We start from the raw sequence: 25,804 nt of genomic DNA, 5'->3' as shown, positions 1-25,804 counted from the left end.
GCAGCCCCAAGGCAAAACTGTCTAAAGCAAGCGGTCAGTTAGGTTCTTTTACAGTTTATTTAGAAAAATAGACTCTTTGAGTTCACGTTCACCCCAGAGCTGTATAGGATGACAATAAGGAGACACCTGAGATGAGCTTACAAGATCTGAAACAATGAGACCAGAAACCCAAGCCCTTGTCTGCATATTCCAAGTGACACAAATGGCCTGGTTTTCCTTCTGTCACGTTAGTACTCTTCAGCCATGATCAGTAAGACAAGGCTGGTCCATCCTTGGAAGGGGCGGCAGCCCATGCCCCGCCCATCCTGGTCACTGTACTGTTCCCACAGAAACCCGGTAGCCTGGTATTGCTGCTGGACGTTTCTCACTACATTGGCCCGCAGTTCATGGTAGAGTTTGGCAGCCTGAACCTTGTGAGGACCCTCCACACGCCCATAGTGGTGTAGTGCTCCCAAAGCTAGGTAGTTAATATTCAGCCACACGGCACCCCGCCAGTAAGGTGGATCATGCTCAGTATTGCGCTGTTTATAAAAGACGCTAGAGGATGAAAGAGAGCGCAACCCAAAGGGGCTCCAGAGATGGTGGCTATCAGCTAGAACGTCTAGCAGGGGTCCCAAGCGGGGCGAGCTGGGGTCCAGCAGTTGTAGCAGCAAAGGAAAAAGAGAGACATAGCCCAGGGCATCCACGTACTGTAATCGAGGTGGAGGCCTGCCTACCACCCTAACCAGCCCCTGTGGGGGCCTCGACTTGAGCTGTACTGCTTTTGTGTGGTTCCCAAAGTCAGCAAAGACCCCCAGCTCAGGAGCCCAGTGCAGCTCGTCAAGACTTCCAGGTTCTTCTAGAGAGGCAGCCAATGGGCCCAGCTCTGCAGCAGCTTCAGTCTCCCCAAGCTGTTCTGCAAGCTGGGACAGCACCCGGGCACCCAGTGCCACCCAGCAGCGCAGGTCCAGGTGCCGCTCTGCTGTGGAAGGATGCGAGGCCCTAGGGTAGTCGTCCAGGCCTGAGGGCAGTGTCTTGGGGTTAAGTAGGGTAGGCAAAGCTAGGTCCCTGCCCCGCCAGCGGTAGGATAGTGGCACTGGCCCTGCCTGACTCTGATGGAGCCAAGAGAACCAAGCATGCAGGCGGGGGAAAGCCCTGCGGAGAAAGGCCAAGTCATCAGGGTCACGGCCTTCTAGCATGTGCACGACTGGCAGGAGCAGGGTTGGGGGGTTGGCATGGGCTGCCCGTTGCACTAGGAATTCTGGGGGCACTCGGGCTCTGGCCTCATCCCCCAGAATCTGCTCTCGCCCAATCCAGCCGTCAGCATTGAGCAGCCCCAGCCAGTGTCCTAGGGCCTCCCGGGTGAGGTGGGGATCCCATCGCTGGACCACTAGCTGGTGAAAGCCTTCATCCCAGAGGAAGCCTCGTGGGAAGAATGACCTGGAAGGTACCCCAGAGAAAAGAGGGACAGGTGGGAACAGGGCAGGGTCCATTTTCTGTTCAGACCCTTCCGTGCTAGTGTCTGGCAACACCAAACCCTGTCCGTAGAAGTAACCAATCCCACCAAGAAGGCCACTGAGGGCAACCTGACCCAAAGCCTGCTCCTCGGGGCTCAGGCCCTTCTCCTTTAGCCGGAAGGTCTTCTCAAACCGCTCCTTGAAGGCTGCAGCATGGCTCTCCAGGGCCTGGGTCAGTTGGCTGCCCACCAGCCGCCCAGAGGCGTGGTTTCCTCCTGTCGCCGCACTGCCAGATTCAAACACAAACTCCACAGAGAAAGGGGCTTTCAGTGTCACCTGCTGGATCAAGAACTGCCCTTGCCCACTAGGGCCTCTCTCTTCCCACTTCAGAGATCCAGGCAAGCCGAGGTAGCGGTCAGGGGAGGCTCCTGGGGGCCGGTGCTGAAACCAGCTGTTTAGGCGGCTCTTTACCATATCTGTGAGCAGTGGCAGCCCTGGGTTGGAGGACCAGAAGACATTGTAGCTTGAAGGCAAGAAAACAAATAAGGAGTGTTAATCATGAAAGGGATGCCTCACCAGTCCCACTGGTGGGAAAGGGAGGAGGGAGTCATAGAAACCAGGCTAAGTCTATCTCCCAAGTACCCCTGTACCACCCTGCCCCAATCCTCCAGTTACCTGCCATGCTTAGGGACAGTGTCTCCTGGACTGGTTGGTGGCAGAAGTGTAAGGCGGAAGTCACCAAGTTCACTGGTGTGCCCACTGATGAACTTCAACTGTCCTTTGGCTCCAATCTCTGGTAGTAGGACCTCTTGCCCATCGGTCACCACGTAGAAGAACAGGGACACCAAAGGGGAGGAAGGTGTACCTGAGGCCTGGGTGACCAAGGAACACAATAAAGCATCAGAAAAACATCCTTTTGAGAATCAGTTTTAACAGGGATTACAAGAACTGTGGCAAACATACATCTGCCAATACTGAGGGTAGGCAGGTCCACCCAGTGGACTGAGCCAAAGGGCCCTGAACAGGATTCCTCCTGGAAATGACAGAGGTTTTAGAATTATACGTGGATTGTTTCAGTCAATCTTTTGAGTTAGGCGTCACTGTGTTATCTACAAACAAGGAGATGGCAGACATGGTCAGCCAGGCTGGTGTCCCGGCTGTCAATCTCCATTTCATACTGCATTTGCTGCTGAATGGGAAGGATGGGGAAGTCTGGGCTGCGCGGAAGAGGATCCTGATGCCCCCTGACCTGAGGCTCTACGGTCACTCTCCAGCTCCAGTCCCCTCCGTGCTGACCCCCAGGCCTCTTGACGAACTCAGTGGTGAGCCGTAAGGTCCCATCGTGGATATGCTGCCGACCGAAGGTGCGACCATCGTGGAACTCCCAGCCATAGGGACCCACGCCGTCTCCCTGTTCACACGTGTGCCTGAGCTTAGGAGGGGTCCCCGGGGTGGCGCCTTGCTGCACCCACATCAGTCCTGGGAAGCAGAATGGCCACGTCAGTCAACAGAGACCGTCTCAAGTCTTCGAAGACTGCCGGGTCCTTCCCAGTCACCCGCCCCAGGGTTACCCGTGAGCAGTGGTTTGGGGCTGCGAGTCTTCATGCCGAAGTAGACGTGTGGGCGGTAGGTGCCCCAGAAGAGTTCCGGGGCCACGGCAGGACTGGAGGAGTCCGGCGGCAGCGCGGACGGCGCGGGGTGCAGAGTGAGCGCGCGGCGCATACGGAGCCACGCCAGCACCCAGCGCCCCGACAGGCCGAAGGCCAGCGCCAACACCACCACGGCCAGGGCCGCGCCGCTCGCCGAGCCGCGCGCCCCAGCAGCCCTGCCATCCCGCCGGCCCGCCGCCCGCGCCCTCTCCAGCGGCCGCGCCCCCTCTGCGGCCGCAGCGCGCCGTCGCCTCTCGCCCCGGGCCATGCGGGCAGCCTGCACGCTCCCCGGCTGCCACCGTGCGGTCAGCGGACCGAGCCTTCGCCGCGCGCCTCCCCGAGCGCCCCGCCCCACCGGAAATCCCGTTTTACACGTCAGGTCCGGCCCCGAAACCCGGAAGCGCTGTGGCTGGTGTACTCAGTACGGAGACCGGGACTCGATCGGTGAGAAGCGCCAGTGGGTGTGAGTTCAAGGGCTGGGAGAGAGAAGCCATGGCATTCTGAGCCCCTTCTCTTTTGTTTTGTTTAACTACTGATCAGGTCCTGGAGAGATGGCTCGGCGGTAACGGCGCTGGCTCGGGAGGTTGACGACCTAAGTTAGATCCTCGAACCCAGGACGTGGAAGAAAGAAATCAGAGTTCCACAAGTTGCCGATCTTCACATCAGGCCCACAAATATGCATACAGCCTCTGACTTCCACGCGTATGCTGTGGTATGAGCGCACCTCACCTCCACACGTTTACACACAGACACACACAGACACACACAAGCACATACAAATAAAATGTTTAAAAAAAAAAAAAAAAGCCAGGCGTGGTGGCTCTTAGCTTTAATCCTAGTACTCAGGAGGCAGAGGCAGGAGGATCTCTGTGAATTCGAGGCCGCCCTGGGATACACAGTGAGACCACGTCTTTAAAAAAGAAAAGAAAAAGTACGAGGAAGGAAGGAAGCGGGAGATAGGATTTAGCGGTTAATGTATTTGCTGCGCTTGCAGAGGATAGAAGTTCAGTTCCCAGCACCAACATGGCTGGCATCTTACAGATACGGAGACCCGACAGCCTCTTTGGGCCCTACACACGTGTCCATACACATAAAAGTATTTTTCTTAAAAAAAAAAAAATGACCATATTAAGGCTAGTTTCCCCTCTTTGGGGGATGTGTTTGTTTAGGTTGTCCTCCAGCTTGCTATGTAAAGCCATGTTGGTTAAGACAGCCTTGCTTTGTATATAGCCCTGGCTGTCACCAAGCTTGATAGTGATAGATAGCCTCCTGCCTCAGCCTCCAGAGTGTCAGGAGCGAGTGTCTATTAAGCTATGTTTACATATCACTGCCCAGCTCTAATCTGGAAGCAGAAAACCATGGCCTAGGAAATATAAATAACTGGGTCCCAGCCACAGAGCTGGGAAGGGACTAGCTTAAAACCCAAGTATATATGAATTAAGCTATTTCACTATGTATACCCTGCACTTCCATTCTTCCTGGAGTGGACTCACAAGGAAGCCCAGGTAGGGTGTGTTTCTTTTTTTTTTTCTTTTTTTCCGAGACAGGGTTTCTCTGTATAGCCCTGGCTGTCCTGGAACTCACTTTGTAGACCAGGCTGGCCTCGAACTCAGAAATCCGCCTGCCTCTGCCTCCCGAGTGCTGGGATTAAAGGCGTGCGCCACCATGCCCGGCGAGTGTGTTTCGTTAAGCAGTTCTATAACTTCAGACAAGTCTGTGTAGCTAAAAATGACTTTGAACTTCTGACCCTCCAGCCTCTACCTTCCCAGTGCCGGGTTACACGCACACAAGTGATTAGTGTACTCAGCGCTAGCCCAGCACTCTGCCAACTGAGCTACAGCCCAGGCCCACTCAATCATTCATTCACCCACTCACTCACTCATTCATTCTCTCATTCATTCACCCACTCACTCACTCACTCATTCATTCTCTCATTCATTCACCCACCCACTCACTCATTCACCTCTAGTGCTAGAGAGCAGCCTAGGAACTTTTGCATGCTAGGCAGGTACTGTAGTGACATTTTTGAGAATTTTGGAATTTTTGTGTTCTGAAAAAAACAGAAATGTTCTAAGAACGTGCTTTCCTTTTAATCCCAGGTATCCCTAGGGATATGGGGCTGCTTCAGAGTGACTGTAGCAGCTGACTTTGATTTGCCTCCTGCTGTAGCGGAAATGTGGTTTTGTCAGTTGCAGATAATTTCTGTGATTGTGTGGCATACAGAATTCTGGGAACTTTTTAGAGGGTGCATAAAGGTGAGGGTCTCAAGAGGCAAGGTTGGTGGTTGGTGGTCATTTGTGGGTGTTGGTTACTGTTTGTTAGTAGCAGTGGTCAAAGAGGAAACAAAAGAAATTAGATTCAGGGATTTTTCTAATCCCTCTATCCTGTTTCTCTCCTATCTAGTGTTAGGGGGTGACACTGGATGTGGGGAGGGGACGAACCCACCAAGGAGCAGCTTACTTCACCACTGAACTGTATCTTAGCCCTCTGCCCACCTCTCTTTTCTGGAACTCCAACTCTGCAAAGGCATTCTCTTTCCTATAGTCCAGGAAACAGGATTTCCATCTGTCTGGAAGCTGTTCAGAGGTAGAACCTGCACCTCAAATTGGGGTTCACTATGCAGCCATGGTTTCCTTGGTATTTACATAGCCAAGCATTGCCTTCAACTAAAATGTGTAGCATTCGCATGTAACCTACACCTGGCTTACTGTGTATCTTATAATATTTTCTAAATAACTTATACCTAATGTGATGTAAATGATGTCAACAGGTGTATTATTTAGGGGATAATAACAAGGAGAAATCTGTACATATTCATGCAGATACAACTTTTAAATTTATCACATTTGTATTCTTGCCTTTCCCCACGAGGGTTCCAGGGATCAAACAGGGTCATCAAGCTTGGTGGTAAGCAGTTTTACCTGATGAGCCATCTCTTCAAGCCCCAGATGCTCTTTGTTTTTGTTTGTTTTTTTATTTTAATCTACAGTATTTTCATTCCAAAGTTAATGGAACCAACACAGAACCTTTAGATAGGTGGACAAGCCTATACTATTTTTATTTGACAAATGAGAGTGGACAGTGACAGATTTATCTGCCCCATGTCATAGCTACTTAAGGGCAGAGCTGACTGGGACTGACAGCTGTTCTGTTTTTGGTTTTGTTTTAAGATTTATTTATTTATTTTATATATATGAGTACACTGTAGCTGTACAGATGGTTGTGAGCCACCATGTGGTTTCAGGGAATTGAACTCAGGACCTTCGGAAGAGCAGTCAGTGCTCTTAACCACTGAGCAGCCTGACACCTGTTGTTTTTAACAAAAACTCATTCAATTTTACCAGTGAAGACTTGGGAGCCAGATGTTAAAGCCTGCTAGCTGAGAGACAGAGAAAACACCCAGCTGACCTTCCTCCTCAGCCTAAGTGCCACCAGGAATGGCCCTCTCTCACTGCCTAAGTGCCACCAGGAATGGCCCTCTCTCACTGCCTAAGTGCCACCAGGAATGGCCCTCNGTGCCACCAGGAATGGCCCTCTCTCACTGCCTAAGTGCCACCAGGAATGGCCCTCTCTCACTGCCTAAGTGCCACCAGGAATGGCCCTCTCTCACAGCCTAAGTGCCACCAGGAATGGCCCTCTCACAGCCTAAGTGCCACCAGGAACGGCCCTCTCACTGCCTAAGTGCCACTAGGAATGGCCCTCTCTCACAGCCTAAGTGCCACCAGGAATGGCCCTCTCTCACAGTCTCAAGCAATTCTACTTCCTGTGTCTATCTGTCCCCCTGACTCTTTCTGTCATTTTTTCTTAATAATCCTATGTTCATTTCCCGACAACACTGGGCCTGTGGTTGCTTGCTCTGCTTCTTGACCTACAGTTGACTTTAATCTTGTTTACAATAATCAATCAGGAAGCTCTTGGATTAAAGATGTGTGCTAAGGCTGAGCGACACCACAACTATTTTCCAGTATTTATTCCAGTATTTTCCAGTAAATAACACAATCTCAGGGTTCACAGAATGGCCAAATACCCTGCAGTGCACACCCCAGGCCTTCAGGAAGCTGTCTTTCTTAAAGGATGACAGCAAGAGAGCCTCTACTACTCATTTAGCAGGGAAGAATTACAGTACTGCTGGAGAGTGGGACCCGAGTTATCTGGTAAACTACACAGCCATTCTTAGCTGGGCATTCTTAAGTTCTCTGGCAGTGGTAAGGATCAAAGGGGCTGGGAAGGTGGGGGCTGGGAAGGTGGCCCACTGGTTTGAGCACTTGCTGGGAAAGCCTGAACTGACTTGGGCTCCAGCATGCCCACATAAAAGGCCAGGGCGAGTGGCATATGCCTGTAACCGCAGCCCTTGGGGGGTGGAGACGGGATCCTGGGTGCTTGCTGGCTAAGCTAGCTGAAAAGGGTAAGGTCCAGATTCAGTGAGACGTTTTATCTGGAAACAAAACAACAAAAATCCAAAACAGATGGAGCATGATAGAGGAAAATACACAACCTTTGGCTTCCACATTTGCAAACACATTTGTGTGTATATATATATATACACACACACATTTTGTGTGTATATATATATATATATATATATATATATATATATATACACACACAAAAAGAAAACAATGATACTGTAACCCAGTGTACACACACACGCTGGAGTATCTTTATTTATAAAATATACACAGTCATGTATTCAGAACTAAAACTTCTTAAAAGAACACTCCTGTGACTGTAGTAAGAATGTTGGTTTCTGGGGGCTGGTGAGATGGCTCAGTGGGTAAGAGCACCCGACTGCTCTTCCAAAGGTCCCGAATTCAAATCCCAGCAACCACATGGTGGCTCACAACCATCCGTAACAAGATCTGACGCCCTCCTCTGGGATGTCTGAAGACAGCTACAGTGTACTTATGTAATAAATAAATAAATCTTTAAAAAAAAAAAAAAATGTTGGTTTCTTTAGAAATCCAGTTATGTTTTAGTCCCGGGTGTGGGGTGAGAAGCTGCATCACAGCTGGTGATTATGAACTGCCTGGTGCACTAGCAGGGGTGTGATTTTTACCTGCTGCAGATAGTTTAATCCTGGGGACTCTGGAGAGTCCCGCTGGGGCTGCTGACCCCCCCCCCTGCTGCGGCTGCTGACACCTCCTGCTGTTGCTGCTGACCCCCCCCCCCCTGCGGCTGCATTTGCTGTTGCTGGCTTACTGGAGGATGCCGAAGATTGGACTTGCCCCACAGAACCCAAGGACCCTGATCAGCAGGAAGTGGCTTCTGGAGGTCTATATCCCCTTCCCCCTCATCTCCTCTCCTACATAATGCTGGGGTATTGGAAGGGATTGGGGTAAAGAAAGGTTGGGAGGGAGGTAGAGGTGTAAAAAATAAAATAGTTTAAAAAAAAAAGTGGCATGCATGGATAACTTTTTTTTTATTTTTAATGTGCATTCATTGGCGTCTTGCCTACATGTGTGTCTGTGAGAGGGTGTCGGGTGCCCTAGAACTGGAGTCACAGTTGTGAACTGCTATGTGGGTACTAGGAACTGGTCATCTGCAAGAGTAGCTAGTGCTCTTAAACACTAAGCTACTCCTCTGGCCTCGAATGGATAACTTTTTATGTCATTTGATCCTCTAAAATGATTTCATGGTCACATTAATGGATGTTAACCAAAAACTATTTCAGGACTGTGGGAAGTAAGCCATTACCTATGTGAAGGATGAGATTTCGTAGCAGCGAAAATGATAATGGAAAATGACACCAGGCAGGAGAATAAAAGTGGTACAGGAAATGAGTGAGAATGGAAGGGTCTCACTAAGAAAACCAGGCTGGCCTCCTGAGTAGCCTGGACAGTGTGCCAATAGATGGGGCTGGCTCCTCTCTTTCCCCTCAGTGCAGACAGATTGGTTGGATGTACCGAGAAAGGGAGGGGGCAGGAGAGAAAACACTGCATTTCTAGCTTAGAAGGCTGAGCAGGGAAGTCAGAAGAGCCAAGTGACCGTTCCACTTGACGGAAAGAATGTTGGTGGCATATGGAGGAAGCTGGCAGTAGGTAATCATAGAAGACGGGGTTAAAACCAAATAAAAAGGTAGGGTTTAAATCCCGAGTAGTTGAAATTATGACAGAATGGGTGGTTCCATGAGAGTGAATGAAGAGTAGACAACACTACTAAGAAAGATGAGTACTGTGGGCTGAGGGTGGCTGGCTACAATCCAAGTACTCAGGAGCCTGAGGCAGGAAAACTCCTTCACATTTCTAGGCCACCTTGGTCTTCATACTATTTCAGGTTAGCTCATGGTAAGACCCTCTCGCAAAATCCAAGTAAACAACCTGAGAAAAACAGCATTCATCTGGCAATAAATATTTAATTAAAATGTACTTGGTTGACAGATCCAAATATGGTTAAACACTGAGAAAGAAAAATTCCAATTTGTCGCGACCCTTCGCCACCCAAACTTACTTATATCTTGACCCAGAAGCACTGTTGTTAGGGTTCTTGCTCTGCATCGTGAGCTCCATGCAGCATTTTGAGTGACTAAAGCCCAGGTCTTCTTAGACCACTGTCTTTAGATCCAAGCTAACATTTGGTTGGTGGACTCTTCTGCCATGTCAGCGACGGGTAGCCGTACCCGGGGCGACCTTGTCTGCGCCGGGTGCAGATGCTGCCGCGGCGTTCCTGTCCCGGATGTGGGAGGCCAAGGCACTTAACATTTCCTGAGTGGTGAGGTGGGCACCGCGCATAATCAGCCGATACCCATCTCCTGGGGGAGATGCAAACCGATGAGTGAGGGACCCTGATTATGCAGGGCCACGGCGGCGATCCGCCCTCGCCCACCCGCATCCCTGCCAGGTTTACCGAACAACACGTCCACGCAGGGTTCAGAGCCATCGTGCCTCACGTCGGCGATCACCGAGCAGTTGAGGTTGGTGGCGCGGACTTTCTCGCTGCTCACCGCCTGGAGGAAGGTCCTGCGGTGGGAGGGCGGCGTGAGCGCGTCCGGGGGACCAGGGTGCGCGCGCACGTGTGGGGAGCGCGGACGCCTCCTACCTCCCCAGAACCCTTACCTCGTTGACTCCACGTTCTTCTCAAACGGGCAGAACTGAACTCGAACCAGCTTGACCGGCCGTAGTCCGAGCCGAGCCAAAGCCGCCGCCATGGTTCCCTCGGCCCCGGAAGGAGTAGCACTGGGGATCGTTTCATTGGAACGGACCGCTTCCGGCGGCTCCGCGGTACTTCGCCGGGCTGACCTCCGGGGCGGTCCGCGAACACTTCAGCCATTAGCAGTGCTCTGTGCCACACAGCATAAGCAGTGAATGTGCAAAATCCCCTGCGCACGAAACCGTCCTTCAGCCCTCTCCCTCAGGGTCCTGCCTGGGAGATCTAGGCCAGCACCAACCACATCCCGGCTCCTTCCGCGGAGAGGATGTCCCTGCGGGCGGGGACAGCAGAAGGCAAGCCCTGCCCCTGGAGCCACAGCCAAGGCGTAACTGTCCAGGTCCTCCAGCCTAACGACTAGAAACAGAGACGGGGAGGGGTAAGACTGCCCTCCCTCCACGTGTGGAAATGTCTGCTTCGTCTGTTTCCTCACGACTCAGCTTTCGCTTTGCTCCTGGGATTCGAGAGAAAGCAAAGTTTGCTTCTGTCTCCTGAGCTCTAACCCTGTAGACCCCTTCTAGTTTTAGCTCCAAGATGTCGCCATTGTTTCCGACTTCCAGATTTCAGGCTGTAGTTTGCCTATTACTCTGGACTGCAGAACCTAGGATGATCTGGGGTTCAATTCCGGACTCTAGTTTATGAAGTGTTTTATCAAGCGCCCAGGTTTAAGCCTCTCTAACATACAGTTCCTTGTCTGGGGTATGATCTGGAACTCCTGATCCTAGTCAACTTAGGGTTCAGGACTTGTCCTCAGGCAAGAAAAAAAAGGCAGGTGCCAACGCGGGTGTTGGTGCAGCCTCAGGGCAAGCCAGGCTTGCTGGTTTCCCGCCAGGTAAGCCTCAGGACTAGGTCCTCCCCCTCCCCCTCCCCCTCGTCCTCCTCCCCCCAGGGAGCTTAGCAGGTGAGTGTTCTGGGCTGGGGAGACTCCAAGCCGAAGAGGGGGTGCCAAGTTTTCCAGGCTGTTGAGGCTGCTGGTGGGCAGTTCAGTGGTCTGGACCTCATTACAGAAACCTGGGAAGGCAGGAGTGGACGGCAGGTTGGTGGGGAATGCTGACGCCAAAGCAATGGTGAGACTTCTAAAGCCATGCTGGAAGGGCTTAGAAAAGCCTGGGGTTGAGGAGGGGTGATAACTCACAGCAACGGGGAGGTCTTCTGTGGACTGGATTCTTGGGCAGGGGTTGCTGCAGAAGACACAGCAGGGCCCCATCTAGCTGCTGGAAGATGCTGAGTGACAGCAGAGTCTGGAGAAGCTCCTGTGACAGGCCCCACTGCTCCTGTTCCAGAACCTCCCTGACCACTCCGAAGTCTTGCTTGAGCTGCAGCGCCCCCTGCAGGCTAGATGTCCAGGTACAATGTGGCCACCAGACACTTCTGCCTCCCCGGACTGCTCTGCCCAAATTTTCCCTGTTGGCATTCTCCCTCTGCCACTAGCATCTTTCCTTCCTACCTGAACCGGATCCCATGGGTAAGGATGTGGTCAAGCCAGGCGCCCAGTGTGGCTGTCAGTGCCTGGCCAAGGGCAGGGGCTTGGGCTTCGGGCGGCAATGCCCGCAGTCCTTGCAACACAGGCTCCAACACAGAGTAGACCACTGTCCGAGCGTACCCACTAGGGTCACTGGGGGGTTCTGGGGTGAGACAAGAGAAAAGACAGATGTGGTGGGAAGGCTGGACTGTGGAAGTCCAGTGGGTTCCAGAGGGAAGGGCACAAAGATGTGGACAGCGGTGTGGAGCCACAACTGGGGAGGGCTTGAACCAGGAGCCAGAAGGAGAAGGTGGAAATGAGAGATTGCCAAGTGGGCTGGTGGGGGGGGGTAGCTCACTCAGCAAGGCTTGCTCTAACTTGTGTGAAGTCTTGTGTTTCATACCCAGCACCACAAAGAAAGAAAAATTACCAGGACACAATCGAAGTCTCCAGTATCGACCCCTCGGCATGTGGAGCTTGAAGCCTTGTGTGGCTTGTTTATGGCATTCTTGGAAAAACAGACCCAGTGACTCTTTGGGCAGGAGCTGTATGGGGAGGAAGAAAATAAGAAGGGCTAGTCTGTTAGCCTGGGGATGGTGTTTCTCCCGCTGAGGTCTCAGTGTGGTCTTCTGTAAAACCCTTAGCAATCAAAGGCACCTGACAAGTCCGGCGTGTTGGGCATGTGGCTAGACTCCCAGCGTGTGGAAAGTAGAATCAGAGTGTCAGAAGTTCAGTGGCCAGGGGGCTGGAGAGATGGCTCAGTGACTAACTGAATGCTCTTCTAGAGTCTTGAGGTCAATTCCTAGCAACCACATGGCTCACAACCATCTGTAATGAGATCTGATGCCCTCTTCTGGTATATCAAAAGACCGCTACAGTGTACTCATATACATAAAATAATTTTTTTAAATGGGGGCTGGGAAGGAGATGGTGATAACAAGGTTCTTTGTGTTTAGATTTTTGAAGAATCTAAAAAATGGGGCATTTGACAGAAGTTCTGTGACAATGTGACCTGAGCATAGTGGCACATGCCTGTGACCCCAGGGCTGGGGATGCTGAAGCAGGAGGATGACAAGTTCCATGAGGCCAGCTTGAACTGACTCTTACATTAGCGTCAAGAAAGGAAAAGGATGGGGGAATAAAAAACAAAATGGAAAAAGACATGGATATACAGATCCCAGGAACCTAAGGAAAGGGGGGGGGATTCTGAGGAATGGGGGAAGGGAAGAAACCACTGGGTCCCTGGCACATCAGATGCGTGTATGCCTCAGCTCTCCCCTTCTCTCCAGCACAGCATCTCCCAGCTCCCATCTAGACAGAGTCTTACTGTCTAGCCCAAACTGGCCTTGAAATTTCCTTGTAGCCCAGGCTGGCTTCAAACTCAAATCCTGTTTCAGCCTCCTCAGTACTGGGATTAAAGGTGTACACTAGCACCCCTGGCCCTGCCTCCAACAAGGTAATGCTAACTGGCTACTCTGCCAATACCCACACCATTTCCTGACACACACAGGCCTGAACACAAACAGGAGGGGAGAGAGAGGGAGGGAGGAAGGGAAGGAGAGAGAATGTGGACTTGCAAAGGAAGCATATTAGCTTTGGTTCCCGAGGAAGGCTGTCTGGGGAGCCTGCTTCTGCTACTCAGAGGCTGCCCAGCCAGCAGTTAAGCCTCGGGTACTTTATTGAATGCTCTACAAAGCTCATACCTACCATGGTCCTCCTCTGGGCTTCCACAAGCATCAATGTGAGGCTCTCCTCATCATGAGGCTACACTGGGCCATGATGTTAAGGAGACAACAGTAAGAATGGAAGTAACCCCAACAGTTGCTGGACTACAAGTCTCAGATTCAGAAGACCAAAGGTGAAAGTTCACAGCAGTAAGATGCTTGGTAAGCAGAGAAGCAGAGCGAAGGAGCAGAGGGCCACCCTGAGCCCTGCGGCCACACCAGGAGGACAGAGCCACCCTGAGTCCTGCAGCCACACCAGGAGGACAGGGCCAACCTGAGCTCTGCGGCCACACCAGGAGGACAGGGCCAACCTGAGCTCTGCGGCCACACCAGGAGGACAGGGCNCACACCAGGAGGACAGGGCCAACCTGAGCTCTGCGGCCACACCAGGAGGACAGGGCCAACCTGAGCTCTGCGGCCACACCAGGAGGACAGGGCCACCCTGAGCTCTGTGGCCACACCAGGAGGACAGGGCCAACCTGAGCCCTGCGGCCACACCAGGAGGACACATAAACAACCTCATATTCTATGTATTTTAAAACAGGAAGCAGTGGTGTGCAAAATGAGACAGATAAAGACAGAATAGCTCTGTCAATAAACCTAGAAGAAAATCATGGGCGTGTGTGTGTGTGTGTGTGTGTGTGTGTGCTGGCATGCTTGCATATGCAGAGACAACTTGCAGAAATTGGTTCTATCTTTACCCCATATGACCTGGCAATAAGCACCTGTAACGAACCATCTTGCTGCCTCCTGCTCGCCTTCCCACTCGTGATTGGAATTAAAGTCTGATGATGCATGATCAGCAATGCTTACTGCTTAGCTACAGCCCCAGCTCGCATTTCACCCTTTATAGACATGTGGTACTTTAGTAAAACTATAAAGCAAGCCAGGTGCGAGGGCATATGCCACTAATCTCAGATTCAAGAAGCAGAGGCAGGCAAATGTTTGTATACACACACGCATACTATATATATAGTGCATATATATACACATATACAGTATATGTGTATATATATAGTATATATATACAATAATATATACAAATGTCACTTTTAAAGAGAACAATGAATTAAAACACTACTAGGAAAAGTGAAAGACATAATTATGCAGTCGCTAATGAAATAAGTCCAAGCAATGATGTTAGTGGCCAACACAATCAAAGAGAAGCAAGGGGATATGAATCATAACTGACCAGGAGTTGATTACTATTATGACCATATTTGAACTTTTTCCATAATAAAGAAAAAGAAGCCAACAGAGAAAACTTTAGCAGAGACTAAGGAGACTGTAAGGTCCCCAGCTCTGTTCCCTAGTGGCACACACTTACACTGCCACTCTCAGGGCTCTGCACTCACCTGCATCTTTGCAGTCAGCTTCTGGATCTCCAGGCTCAGCTGCTGCTCCACCTCCAGAGTGAGCGCTGCCTCCGAGGCTCGGCTGGACAGCGCCTCCACTGCAGACAGAAGAGGCTGTAGGCAGAAGTAGTGAGGGCTCAGCTCAGGCCACTCAGGGAGGCTGCCCCCTCCCTGCTCCCGGCCACTTACAGGCAAGTCCTTTTGGATCAGGAGCAGGAAGGAACCGGGGTCCCATGCTGCCAGGTGCTGCTGAGCTCTGCCCACGAACCAGAGCAAGGTGGTCTGCAGGGTACAGAGCCCCAGAGCGACAGGCGTAGGACCTGGGAGGGGAAGGACAGTACCCTAGGGTTCATGGGCCACCTCCAGGAGAAGGCCAGCTTCCGAACAGAAGGCAGGGAAAAGGTATCAACCGCCCCGCCCCTCCCCTCCCATTCCACACCTCCTGTCTCACCTGCAGGCAGACACAGCCTAAGTTCTGGCCTGGGCTGTCGAAGGCTGTCCAAGAGGGGAGGAAAAAGCCGCTGCAGCAGCTCAGCAGTGGGAGAGGCAGGGCTGCTCTGACCACCCAGGGCTGATCCCAAGGCCTGGCAGAACCCTGGCATGACAAAATATAGTCTGAAGGGGTGGACAACCGGATCCTTGGGTCACCCCAATGTCCCTTTCTCCTTACCTTGGTCCCAGCTGCAGATGACAGACTGGTGAAACAGGCTGTGGCACAGGGACAACAGCTCCTTCTCACACTCCTGAGGCAGGGGTGCTGATGGGAGAAATGAAGGAAGCCTGAAAACAAAAACCTCCCTGGTGACAGCCCCTGCCGACTCCACTCAAGCCAGGCACGGTGGCTCTCCAGAGGCGGGAGGCTGAGGCGGCCATTCCAGGCTAGTGTGGACTAAAACCTCCCTCAAAACAACATAAAGACTGGCGTGGGCTCGGAAAACCCTAAACTCTATACTTTAAACTCAGAGAAGTTCATCCATTCCAGGACCTGCGCTTGCTGACTGGCTGGAGTTGAGAGAGGGTGAAGGGAGAAAGACACCCTCACCACAACCTCCAAATGCCAGCTCGGGCCCCTCGCTTACCTTGACACAGTGCCTGACTCAGCTGTTGTGCCACTGCTCTAGGGTCCTCCCAGGGTCCCACGCGTAGGTCCAAACACTTAGCACAGGCTGCCCACAGCAAGGTCCAATACTGGCTCCACAGGGCCCCAGGGCCCCCAAGCCTCAGTCCGCCGCTGTCGGTGCTAGCCACGTCCCCTACCAGGCCCAGCAGCCCGGGCAGCAGCTCTCGCTCTCGCTCGCACTGCCGACGGAGCAGCTCCTGCAAGCCCGATCCGCCGAGGGCTTCAGCCAGCGTATCTGCCACCCGACAACCCCGCTCTGCAGCCAGGAGCTGGAGCACACGGGCCGCGGGGAACGGGCGCGCGGCCCCGGGGACGAAGCTCAGGGAATGTCCCTGCAGAGTGTGGTAGAAGGGAAGGGCCAGCAACAGCTCGGCTAGCTGGGACATCAGGCCCAGGCTAGCGGGTGTCCGGCCCAGTGACCGGAGCTGCATCTCGATGGTAGCCTCCAAGTGCTGGGCAGCTAGCCCGACAGGACGAGCCAAGAGAAGCGTCTCCCCGGAGCCGGGGAAGCCGAGGCGCGGAGCCGCACCACGAGAAGGGCACGGCTGTAAATCGCCGCACAACTGCTGCAGGGAGAGGGAGCCGGCCGAGGGGCCGGAGCGGAGCAGCCGCACGGCCGCCTGCAGGTGGCGGGCGCAGTCCCGGGCCCGCAGGAGCTGCTCTCGCTCGCGGTGCAGACGGAGCAAGGTGGCCCGGAGCCGCTGAAGAGCGAAGGGCATCGGGCCGCTTGCAGACGCGGGAGCCCACGGCTGTCTGCTGGAGTCCGGGCACGGGACGCTCACCGCAGCCAGTAGCCCTAGCCCTCCGCGCCTCCCCTCGCCCCGCTCCTCCCCAGCGCCCACGGGCTGCGCCCACGATGAGGGTACGTTAGCGAGTGGAGGCAGAGGGCCACTAGAGCGGGACGTCCAGGCCATTTGCAACGGCGAGTCCCAAACGAACCTAACGCTCGCCGCCTCCCCGCTTCCCGCCGCACTCCACCAGCAAGCCGCCGGAAGTATCGTGGCCTCACTGGGGCTCCGTAGCCGCGACCTCTGCCCCTAACAAAGATGGCCGCCCATTTTCTCTTTCCCGGCCCTTTACGACTATCAAATTCTAGTTAGACTTTCCTGTCACCGTTGACGGGAGGTGGCGCTGATGTTAAACGCTATAGGGAGTGTCAAGCTAGGTGTGCTGGTGTGACCTGACAGCAGGAGACCAATGGCCCCGCCATCCCTGGCTTCCTAACGTACCGCCTTCCTACGTTCTGCCCTCTGGGGGCCCTGCAGCGGTCTACTACAGAAAGACCTCACTTTGTTTTTGCTTTGATCATTGTCTTCACGTTCATTTGTGCGCATGCTGTTGTTGTTCAGTTCTCTCTGAATCTCACTATGTATGTACTTAGCTATCCTGAAATTCTCATGTAGACCAGGCAGGTCTCGAACTCACAGTTGTCAGCCTGCCTCCGCTTCCTTGCTGAAGTTAAGAGTGTGTATGTGTGTCACCACAGCCAGTCTTTATGTTTTCTTTCAGTCATCTCTGAGGGTTTTGGGAAACAGCTGGCTCAGGCCCTACTCATAAAGATCTTAGGCAAAGGAACAGCAAGGGGTCCTCGGGCTGCTGCCGCTGCAATGCTCTAAGCAGGCAAAATTGAGCATTTGAGGGTCTCCCGTTTGAGGTCGAGACAGTAGTTACAAGTGCCTTTGGAAAAATATTGTGGACAGAGGACAAGGCCCTACAGAAAGGAAAAGAGAATATTATTACTGCCCAGCGCTAAGAGATTGAGACAGGAGGGTTGTCTAGAGGCGGTCGACAATTGGCTAGCATAGTTTCAGTCAGTGTGAGACCCAGTCTCTGAGAGTGGCTTAAAAGGTTGCGGGTAGGGGGTTAGATTCCTGAAGTAGTTGGTACAGTTACTGAGGGAGAGAGAAGGATCAGATATGGGATCACTGAAAGACTAAATAAATATACAGCTATTTTCCTGGTCATTCACTTCTAGAATCTCAGAAACAACAAGTCCTCAGGCTAAAGATCCAGGTTATGAAGGGACTCTGGCTAACTTGCATGTGGGCACGGTTCTGGCAAAACCATTCCCTCTTCTTCCATTCCTTCTGCCTTGCTAAACAAAACAAAATAAAACCAAAAAACATTAAGTTACATTTCTAAAGCTAACCAACTAGGTCTATTCCCTCATTTGGCCACTTCGTCCTTCTGAGGTTGACTACCAAGGTCTTTCTATCCAAGTATTGAAGTCCCGCAATCAAAAAGCCCCCTTTAGTTTACCTAATTAGCATACCCAATCAAAATTAAACACCTCATCCTAACCCAGGTTCCCTCCTTTACTGTCATAACTCCAATCGTCTATGGACCGCATCTGTCTCCTCTCCATCCAGAGGTAGTCCTTTGTCCTCCAGGATAAATGTCCTTGCCCCTTTTGTCTCCTCTCCTTTGTTCCCTTCCTCTTTCCTTTGGTCCTCTATTTCCTGTCTTTGTCCCTTATTACCTGCCCTTTGTCACTCTAGGGCAAATAAATTTCTTTTTTGCTGAGAACTTGGTCTGGAGCAGGGGGCAGGGGTGGGTGGTCCTGAGCTAATACCGATCACTTTCAGGTCACATAAAAATTGGCCCCAGTCGCAGATTCATGAGTCCTGCCTCCAAAGTCAAGAAGTCTCAAAATTAACTAACTAGTTGAAGCTGAAGAGGTGCTTCAGCCTAACTGCTCATGTAGAGGACCCCTGTTCAGTTGGCTTGAAACAGCCAGTAACTCCAGTTCCTGGGGGCTCTGACATCTTTGGTCTCTGGAGGCACCTTCACATGCTTGCACATGCCCACACAAAGATACATATAATTTTAAAATAGAAGAAAATATTTAAATTTGGTTGGGTTTTTGGTTCATAACAAAATTCTGTTTGCTTAATAAAAAAAAATCTTGAGAATTCTTCTACAGTCCTCCTTTTATTTCAGACATGTAGTCATCCACTAGAATGTTTTGTTTTGTTCTGAGGGGGTTGGTGAGATGATTCAGCCAATAAGGGCACTCGCTTCCAAGACTGACAACTCAAGTTTGATCTCTGGACCTCACAAGGTGAAAGGAGAAACACACACACACACACACACACGCACACACCAATAATAATGAATAAAATAAAAATCCTTCTTTTCAATGAATTAGCAGTTATCTAGTGGAGGCACCATCTACACATAACACAGCCTGTCACATATGAGACGTATAAACAGGGAGTATGGTGGAATTAAGAGGTTTCTCTCTCTCTCTCTTTTTTTTTTTTTTTTTTTTTTAGAAAAAAGAGTGATTAAAGATAGCCTTTGTGCGGTGACATTTAAGCTAAGACCTAAAAGAGACAAGAGAGCCCAACCCATTTGTCTGGGAAAGCACATTCCAGGTAGAAGACATAAGACATGTGAAGCCACAGTAGTATTGAACTGTCTCAAGACAAGCTCTGGACAATGTGTGAAACAGGTTGGCCTTCATTCAGAGGGGGCTGCCACTACCAAGGGGACATTAGGCAAAAGAAGCCTTAATGTACAACAGGAAAAGAAGGTGGGCTCACAGCATTTCTAGAAAGACTTAAGAGCAAGATGAAAAAAAAAATGAGATTAAACATAAAAGTGCCTTTGGGGTAAGGGATGCTAAATTTACACTTTGTAACTAACCACTAAGCAGACAGACTGGGGAAAACAGAGAAAAGATGGAGGACTAGAAAGGCAGGAATGTAGTTCTTCAGAGCCTGCAAAAGGTCTGTGTAAGAAGGGTCAAGGAGAAACTTAAGCAGAAAGCTTAGATACTGTTGACAACCATAGATCAGATTAATGAGGGTAGGCAAGGCTCCAGGAAGCCAAGGTCCAAATCACCAAACAGAGGCCTCAAAGGAAATCAGACAGAAGAGAGGCTCCGGGGAGGAGGAAGGAATCCAGTGTTATGAGTGGAGGGGCCATTCCAAGAGGCAATGTCCTGGTTTAGAAAGAAAAAAAAAAGAAAGAATGCCCTCCTCCTGATGAGGATTAGGAGACATTAACGAATGCCTCATCTAACATTGCAGTTACAAAGCTAACGTCCGAGACTGTTGGCTCCGTGTGCTTTCCTTTCTGCCATTTCTTGTTTGCAAGGCCGTTTTCCTTAACATCAAGGTAATTTTGCCAATATGTCAAGGCTCTTGGTAAAATATAAACTTTTTTTTTTTGTAACCAGAGAGAAAGAAAAGCTGTCAAAGCCTGAGCCAAGAGAAGGCTCGCCTAAGACTTGCGATGAAAAAGGCTGGCGGCTAAAGCAGGTGTACAGGCAATCTTACTTTGTTACACGGTGCCAAGTCTGTTATCTGGAGGAATGAAATAAGAAAGAAGCAGTAAATGAGTATGGGAGAACTGTCGGCAGTGACTCCAGTATAAGATCATATTTTTTAAAAAAGGACAAAAAAGAAAGGGGCATATGGTAGATGAGGATGGGATTTGTATGATTTTTAAAAAAAGATTTTGTTCTAAGAATGAAAAACAATGCAGCCAAACAATGAAAGACTAAAGCCCTCTTATGCTCTTGCCTCTCTCTTGCTTCTTGCCCCTTACTCCCAATTCCCTCCCCCCTTCTCTCAACATGGCCATGGCTGGTCCCCATTTTTCTACTCTCTCCTTCTCTCTGCCTTTCTGTGCGTCTGCTATCTGCTACCCTCTTACTCCCCTCCCCATGCCCTGAATAAACTCTATTCTATACTAAAAAGAAAGGAAGGAAGGAAGGAAGGAAGGAAGGAAGGAAGGAAGGAAGGAAGGAAAAAAGAAAGAAAGAAAGAAAGAAAGAAAGAAAGAAAGAAAGAAAGAAAGAAAGAAAGAAAGAAAGAAAGACTAAATCCAAACCACATGGGGGTCTGAGTAAACCTGTATAAGAATAGAATATAAAGATGATACATATGTTTGAAGATTAAAGTTTATTAAACCTTATAAGATTAGATTGGCGAGATGGCTCAGCCATTAAAAGCACTTGCTATCCTTATAGAGGACCTGGGATTGGTTCCTAGCACCCACATGGTGGCTCACAACCATCCACAACTCTGCTTTCAGGGGATCAGAAGCCCTCGTCTGACCTCAACAGACATGAAGCATGAATATGTTGCACCCACATACATGCAAGAAAACACTTAAACACAAAATAAAATAAGTAAATCTTTAAAAATCCCCAAGGTTATACTGGTCAACTTGTGATATTTGCAAACCTTAGCTTAAAAGAACAAAAATGTCTGTCTAATCAAGATAACTATTTTACATTTTTTTGCTGTGTTAGACTTTAACCTATTGGAGAAACTGAGTCACAGCAGTACAACAGTTTTATGTAAAAGTGTTTGGGTTGTTTAAAATTATCTAAGCTTAGCTTGGGGGGCAGTGTGTGGCACATGCCTTTAAGTACACTGTAGCTGTCTTCAGACACTCCAGAAGAGGGCGCCAGATCTTGTTATGGATGGTTATGAGCCACCATGTGGTTGCTGGGATTTGAACTCCGGACCTTCGGAAGAGCATTCAGGTGCTCTTACCCACTGAGCCATCTCACCAGCCCGGCACATGCCTTTAAAGGCAGGTGTGAGTTTGAGGCTAGCTAGCCTGGTCTACAGAGCTTGCTGCAGAACGCTAAGGACACACACACACACACACAGGCACATGCCTTTAAAGGCAGGTGTGAGTTTGAGGCTAGCTAGCCTGGTCTACAGAGCTTGCTGCAGAACGCTAAGGACACACACACACACACACACACACACACACACACACACACACAGTTGTTAAATCTGTCTTAAGCATTACCTAAATGTGACATGGAGTTAAAATGACAAGAATAGTAAAGCTGTCCTTCTGGGTGTTCAACAAGTCTTGGGAACCTACACAGGAAGGCTAAGAATCTAAGAAGACGTTTTTGTAAGATTTGACCCTTGACCACCAGGGTCAGCTAGGACCCTGTGGACAACGGGAACCCATTCATTCTCTTGCTTAGAGAGGCCATGGAGTCTTCAGAGAACAAGATCGTAACCAGAGTACATCCTACGAGAGGAAAAGTCACCGAGAACCTCAGACTATGTCCGATCCAATGCAAAGTTTATAATTGTATTAGGGTCTATACCATTGCTAAACATGTGTGTGTGTGGGATGTGTAGCTTACTAAGGGAGCCCACCCGGAAACCCACCTGATTCATTAGGCTTCTCCCTTCCCTGGCACATTTAAGGAGTAGGTACTGCTGAGAGTCATTCTTTGCCAAGTTGAGCTGCACAGAAGGGTAGGAACTAGATGAGCTCACTGTGAAGAGCGCTCTCCAACCTGCTGAGCTGCCTGAAGGCTGTGCAGTGAGCTCAGGTTTCCCAGCCTTTGTGAGCTGTCACCCATGCTGGGGTGGGCCTTGCTGATACAGCTGTCTGGGTCACCTCTGCTCCTGTAAATAATCCCAATAAGACTCACTGGTGCACTAAGTTCTACTTTGGTGGTATCTTTACTTTGGTCTACTGTGGTCTGCCTGGGGTTACAGTTGTTTATATCTCCCAGGGAACAGGCTCACACAACAAAGTCCTGTATTTCCACCCATTTCCCCTACCCAATCTGTACCATTCAAGACTGCCTTTTAGGGTTTGCCTTTCCATGTCCTCTCTTTTGTTTTCATTTTTTGAGACAGGGTCACTATGTAGCTTTCGCTGACCTGGGACTCGCTATGTAGACTAGACTGACTCCCAGTGCACGGGAGTCGGCCTGTGTGATGGTGTTAAGGCGTTATTAAAGGCGTATGTATACCTCTGTGCCCAGCTTGCCTTCCTCTCTTGTTCTCTTGTATTCTCTGTTCCCCTTTTCTGTGCCTGTTACCTGCCCTGCGTTCTCCAGGAAGCCAGCCTTCCGTCTGCCACGCTGGTGGCAAGGAGCAATGTTGCAACAGAAAACTGAAAAGAAATGACCCAAGAAGGTGGCTGCAGAACATATGTGTTGGGGGAGGGGTGTTCAGAAGGATGTGGGAGGAGCTCTGTGGGGCTCAGTGTGGCCTGTAGGAGGGCCCCTACAATGTGGTCCCCAAGTGCTTGGTTATGCCCTGCTTCTCCTTATTGTGGGGCCTCTGGCTGCTGGCACTCCTGTCTGATTTTCATCCATCAGGTGAGGACAGTGGGGCTGGAGAGATGGCTCAGCAGGTAGGGTGCTTGCTTCTCAGTTCCAGAGTTCAGATCCCAGCAATCACTAACACACTGGGAGTAAATAGTTATTGCAGGTGGCAAAAACACCTGTAATGTCAGCTCTGAGGGAGCTGAAGCCTTCTCTGGCCACTGTGCTCCAGGGTATGTGAGGCACTCACATATGTGCACATACACATAGGTAAAATAAATCTTTTTAAATGGTATATTACATTTATTTGTTCATCTGTTTACTTATGTGTGTGTGCATGCATGCCATAGCATGTGTGGATAGGTAAAGAACAATTTGCAGGAATCAGTTTCCCCTTCTACCAGGTGGGTCCTGGGAAGGTGAGCAGGTTGGACATGGAGTCCCTTATCCACTGAACCATGAGGACCTATGTATGTGTGTCTGTGTCTGGCGATGTGGGAGGGACATGTCATAATTCAGCCATGTGTCTCCCCAGTGAATTTTTTAAATGAGGATTTGGAGCTCAGTAGTTCAGAATGATTGCTGCTCTTACTGAGGCCCTGGTTTGATTCCCAGCACACGGGGCAGCTCACAACTGTTCACACCTCCAGGTCCAAAGGATACAGCGCCATCTTCTGGTCTCTGTAGACACTGTATTCTCTTGTGCACATACACATAGACACATACATAGAATTAAAAGTAAAATAAGCCAGGTGGTGGTGGGATACATTTTTTATCTCAGCACTCTGGAGGCCCTGGCAGGCAGATTTTTGAGTTCAAAGCCAGCCTGGTTTACAGAGAGTTCCAGGATAGCCAGGGTAATACAGAGAAACCTCTCTCAAAAAAACGGAATGAATGAATGACCTCTGTGATTTTTAGGCTAACTTGGTCTAAAAAGTAAATTTCAGGAGAGTCAGGACTATGTAGAGAGACTCTGTCTCAAAAAAAAAAAAAAAGGTAACTGAATCTTTTAAAAAATTTCAAGTAAGGATATGGACAAACCTTACATCATAGAGTCTTAGGGAGTGGATGAGGTAGTGGAAGGCAAACATGGCTGTCATGCTTGCTCTGTGTGGTGAAGTATGACCAACCTCAGCCTCATTGTCACTGCAGTGCCACAAGAATGAAATCAGGCTGGAGAGATGGTTCAGTGGGTCGATACATTTGCCACCAAGCCTGACAACCTGAGTTTGATCCCTGGGACCTGCACAGCAGAATTCTGACCCCTACACATGTTACCCCACCCCAAATACAGACACAGATACACATAGATGCTCATTATATCACGCTGGCTGGCCTTGAACTCACAATGTAGATCAGGCCAGAATCTAACCTTGTCTTTTGAGTGCTGAGACTAAAGGCATGTACTACTGTGCCCAGCACAATACAAATACTTTTTACTTTATTTTGTTTTTAAGAAAGGATCTCACTATGTAGCTCTGGCTGTCTTGGAACTCACTATGTAGCCCAGGCTAGCCTTAAACTCACAAAGATTTGCCCGCTTCTTTCTCCTAAATGCTAGGACTATACCCAGCCAAAATGCTTTTTAAAAAATGTTCACTTTCCTCTTTTGTTGTATGCACATGTATGTCTGTATACCAGGTGTATATGTGGTGCTTGAGGAATCCAGAACAGGGCATGGGATCTATCGCCTGGAACTGAAGTTACAGATGGTTGGGAGCCACCATGTGGGTGCTGGGAATCAAAGACAGGTTCTCTGCAATGGCAGCCAGTGCTCTTAATCACTGAGCCATCTCTCCAGCCTCTAATGATTTTTTTTTCTTGAAAAGGATGGAGAGAGAGAGAGAGAGAGAGAGAGAGAGAGAGAGAGAGAGCGCCACATCTCCTGAGGGCATCAAAGGAAAGTGAAGGTTTGGAGTGCTCTAAGGCTCACAGCAGACTTTGAGACTATACCAGAGTCAGAGAGGGGACAGTGGAGTTTGTAGCCCTAGGGGACTCATTGCCTAGGAGACACATTGATCAGCTAGAGCTCCGTTCTCAGGAGCAGGGTCCCACTGATGGATAATGCTTGATGGATATGGACCCTCCCTCATCCGAATCCCTGCCCCATTTATTGTAGCTACAACCTTCAGTTCTGTAACCTCTAGCCCTGGTTACATTTCCTGTCTCTGTTACTGTGCACTCTCATGTGTTCACTGGTCAAGTCTCCACCTCTTCCCACTGCCTGAAGATTTTTCAAGGGTTTGCACTTGGGAAGTCCCTTCTTAGATCTTGCCTGGAGCCAGTGGAACTAACACAGCATGATGCAGACCCTTGCACTGATGATACCCTGGCCACCATCTCTGCCCAGAGATGGACATTGTAACTAGCTCCTCCCTCTTCCCTCCCTCCACTCCCCTCCATCTCTGGGAGGACAGCCAGCTCTCTGTCACTGAGCTAAGTCTCCAACTGCTTCCTTCCTTTCTGTGACTATTGACACATCTTTTATATAGACCATAGACAGAATTTTAATTGTTTATGATTTAGGTCCTTAAAAGTGCTGAGCCGGAGCCAGTCAGCCTTGGTTAGCTGGGGCCCTGAGGCAGGTCTCTCTGAGCTCGGTCCCTTCATTTGCACAACAGAGGCAACCCCTGCCTTATAGACTGAAGAAGGAAGAGAACAAACACACCCATCGAGGTTGCTAAATAAATAGATTTTGCCTGCACCTCTCCTGAGTATTTGTGACTCTTAGATAGAAAGGGAGGTGTGAGCGCATTGCTTTTTAAACTAATGAAGCCCAGAATTCCTGGGCCTGTGGATCTCCAAGTGTGGAGACCAGTACCATCAGCATCACCTGGAAACTGGTGGATGCAAACACTTGGGCACCAGGG

At 50.2% G+C, this 25,804-nt stretch overlaps 3 protein-coding genes across 4 annotated transcripts; all 3 read right to left on the bottom strand.

Annotated features, from left to right (window-relative positions):
- Positions 1–38: 38 nt before the first annotated feature.
- Mogs (mannosyl-oligosaccharide glucosidase) lies at positions 39–3,422 on the bottom strand. Its single transcript, XM_021190061.1, has 4 exons — positions 3,008–3,422; positions 2,686–2,915; positions 2,112–2,308; positions 39–1,959 (listed from the first exon to the last, which is right to left on the bottom strand). Exons 1-4 carry the CDS (start codon positions 3,351–3,353, stop codon positions 228–230), a joined length of 2,505 nt encoding a protein of 834 aa, XP_021045720.1. The 5' UTR covers positions 3,354–3,422; the 3' UTR covers positions 39–227.
- Positions 3,423–9,417: 5,995 nt separating this feature from the next.
- On the bottom strand, positions 9,418–11,402 carry Mrpl53 (mitochondrial ribosomal protein L53). The gene is made up of 3 exons (XM_021191136.1): positions 10,138–11,402; positions 9,929–10,041; positions 9,418–9,833 (listed from the first exon to the last, which is right to left on the bottom strand). Exons 1-3 carry the CDS (start codon positions 10,227–10,229, stop codon positions 9,682–9,684), a joined length of 357 nt encoding a protein of 118 aa, XP_021046795.1. The 5' UTR covers positions 10,230–11,402; the 3' UTR covers positions 9,418–9,681.
- Ccdc142 (coiled-coil domain containing 142) lies at positions 10,220–16,953 on the bottom strand. 2 transcript variants are annotated; one of them, XM_021191135.1, is made up of 9 exons: positions 15,849–16,953; positions 15,440–15,526; positions 15,221–15,364; positions 14,959–15,089; positions 14,770–14,883; positions 12,121–12,235; positions 11,676–11,853; positions 11,364–11,563; positions 10,220–11,239 (listed from the first exon to the last, which is right to left on the bottom strand). In XM_021191135.1, exons 1-9 carry the CDS (start codon positions 16,801–16,803, stop codon positions 10,959–10,961), a joined length of 2,205 nt encoding a protein of 734 aa, XP_021046794.1. In that variant the 5' UTR covers positions 16,804–16,953; the 3' UTR covers positions 10,220–10,958. The 2 variants fall into 2 exon arrangements, with proteins under 2 accessions (XP_021046794.1, XP_029391385.1); XM_029535525.1 differs by having other exon boundaries at positions 10,941–11,239; positions 15,221–15,353; positions 15,440–15,549; positions 15,849–16,856.
- Between the last annotated feature and the right edge of the window lie 8,851 nt (positions 16,954–25,804).

The sequence above is a fragment of the Mus pahari genome, chromosome 2 (assembly GCF_900095145.1).
Source record: "Mus pahari chromosome 2, PAHARI_EIJ_v1.1, whole genome shotgun sequence".
In the NCBI taxonomy this organism is placed as follows: Eukaryota; Metazoa; Chordata; class Mammalia; order Rodentia; family Muridae; genus Mus; species Mus pahari.
Note: the sequence above shows the minus strand (reverse complement) of the source record. Positions and strands in the feature narration are given on the sequence as shown.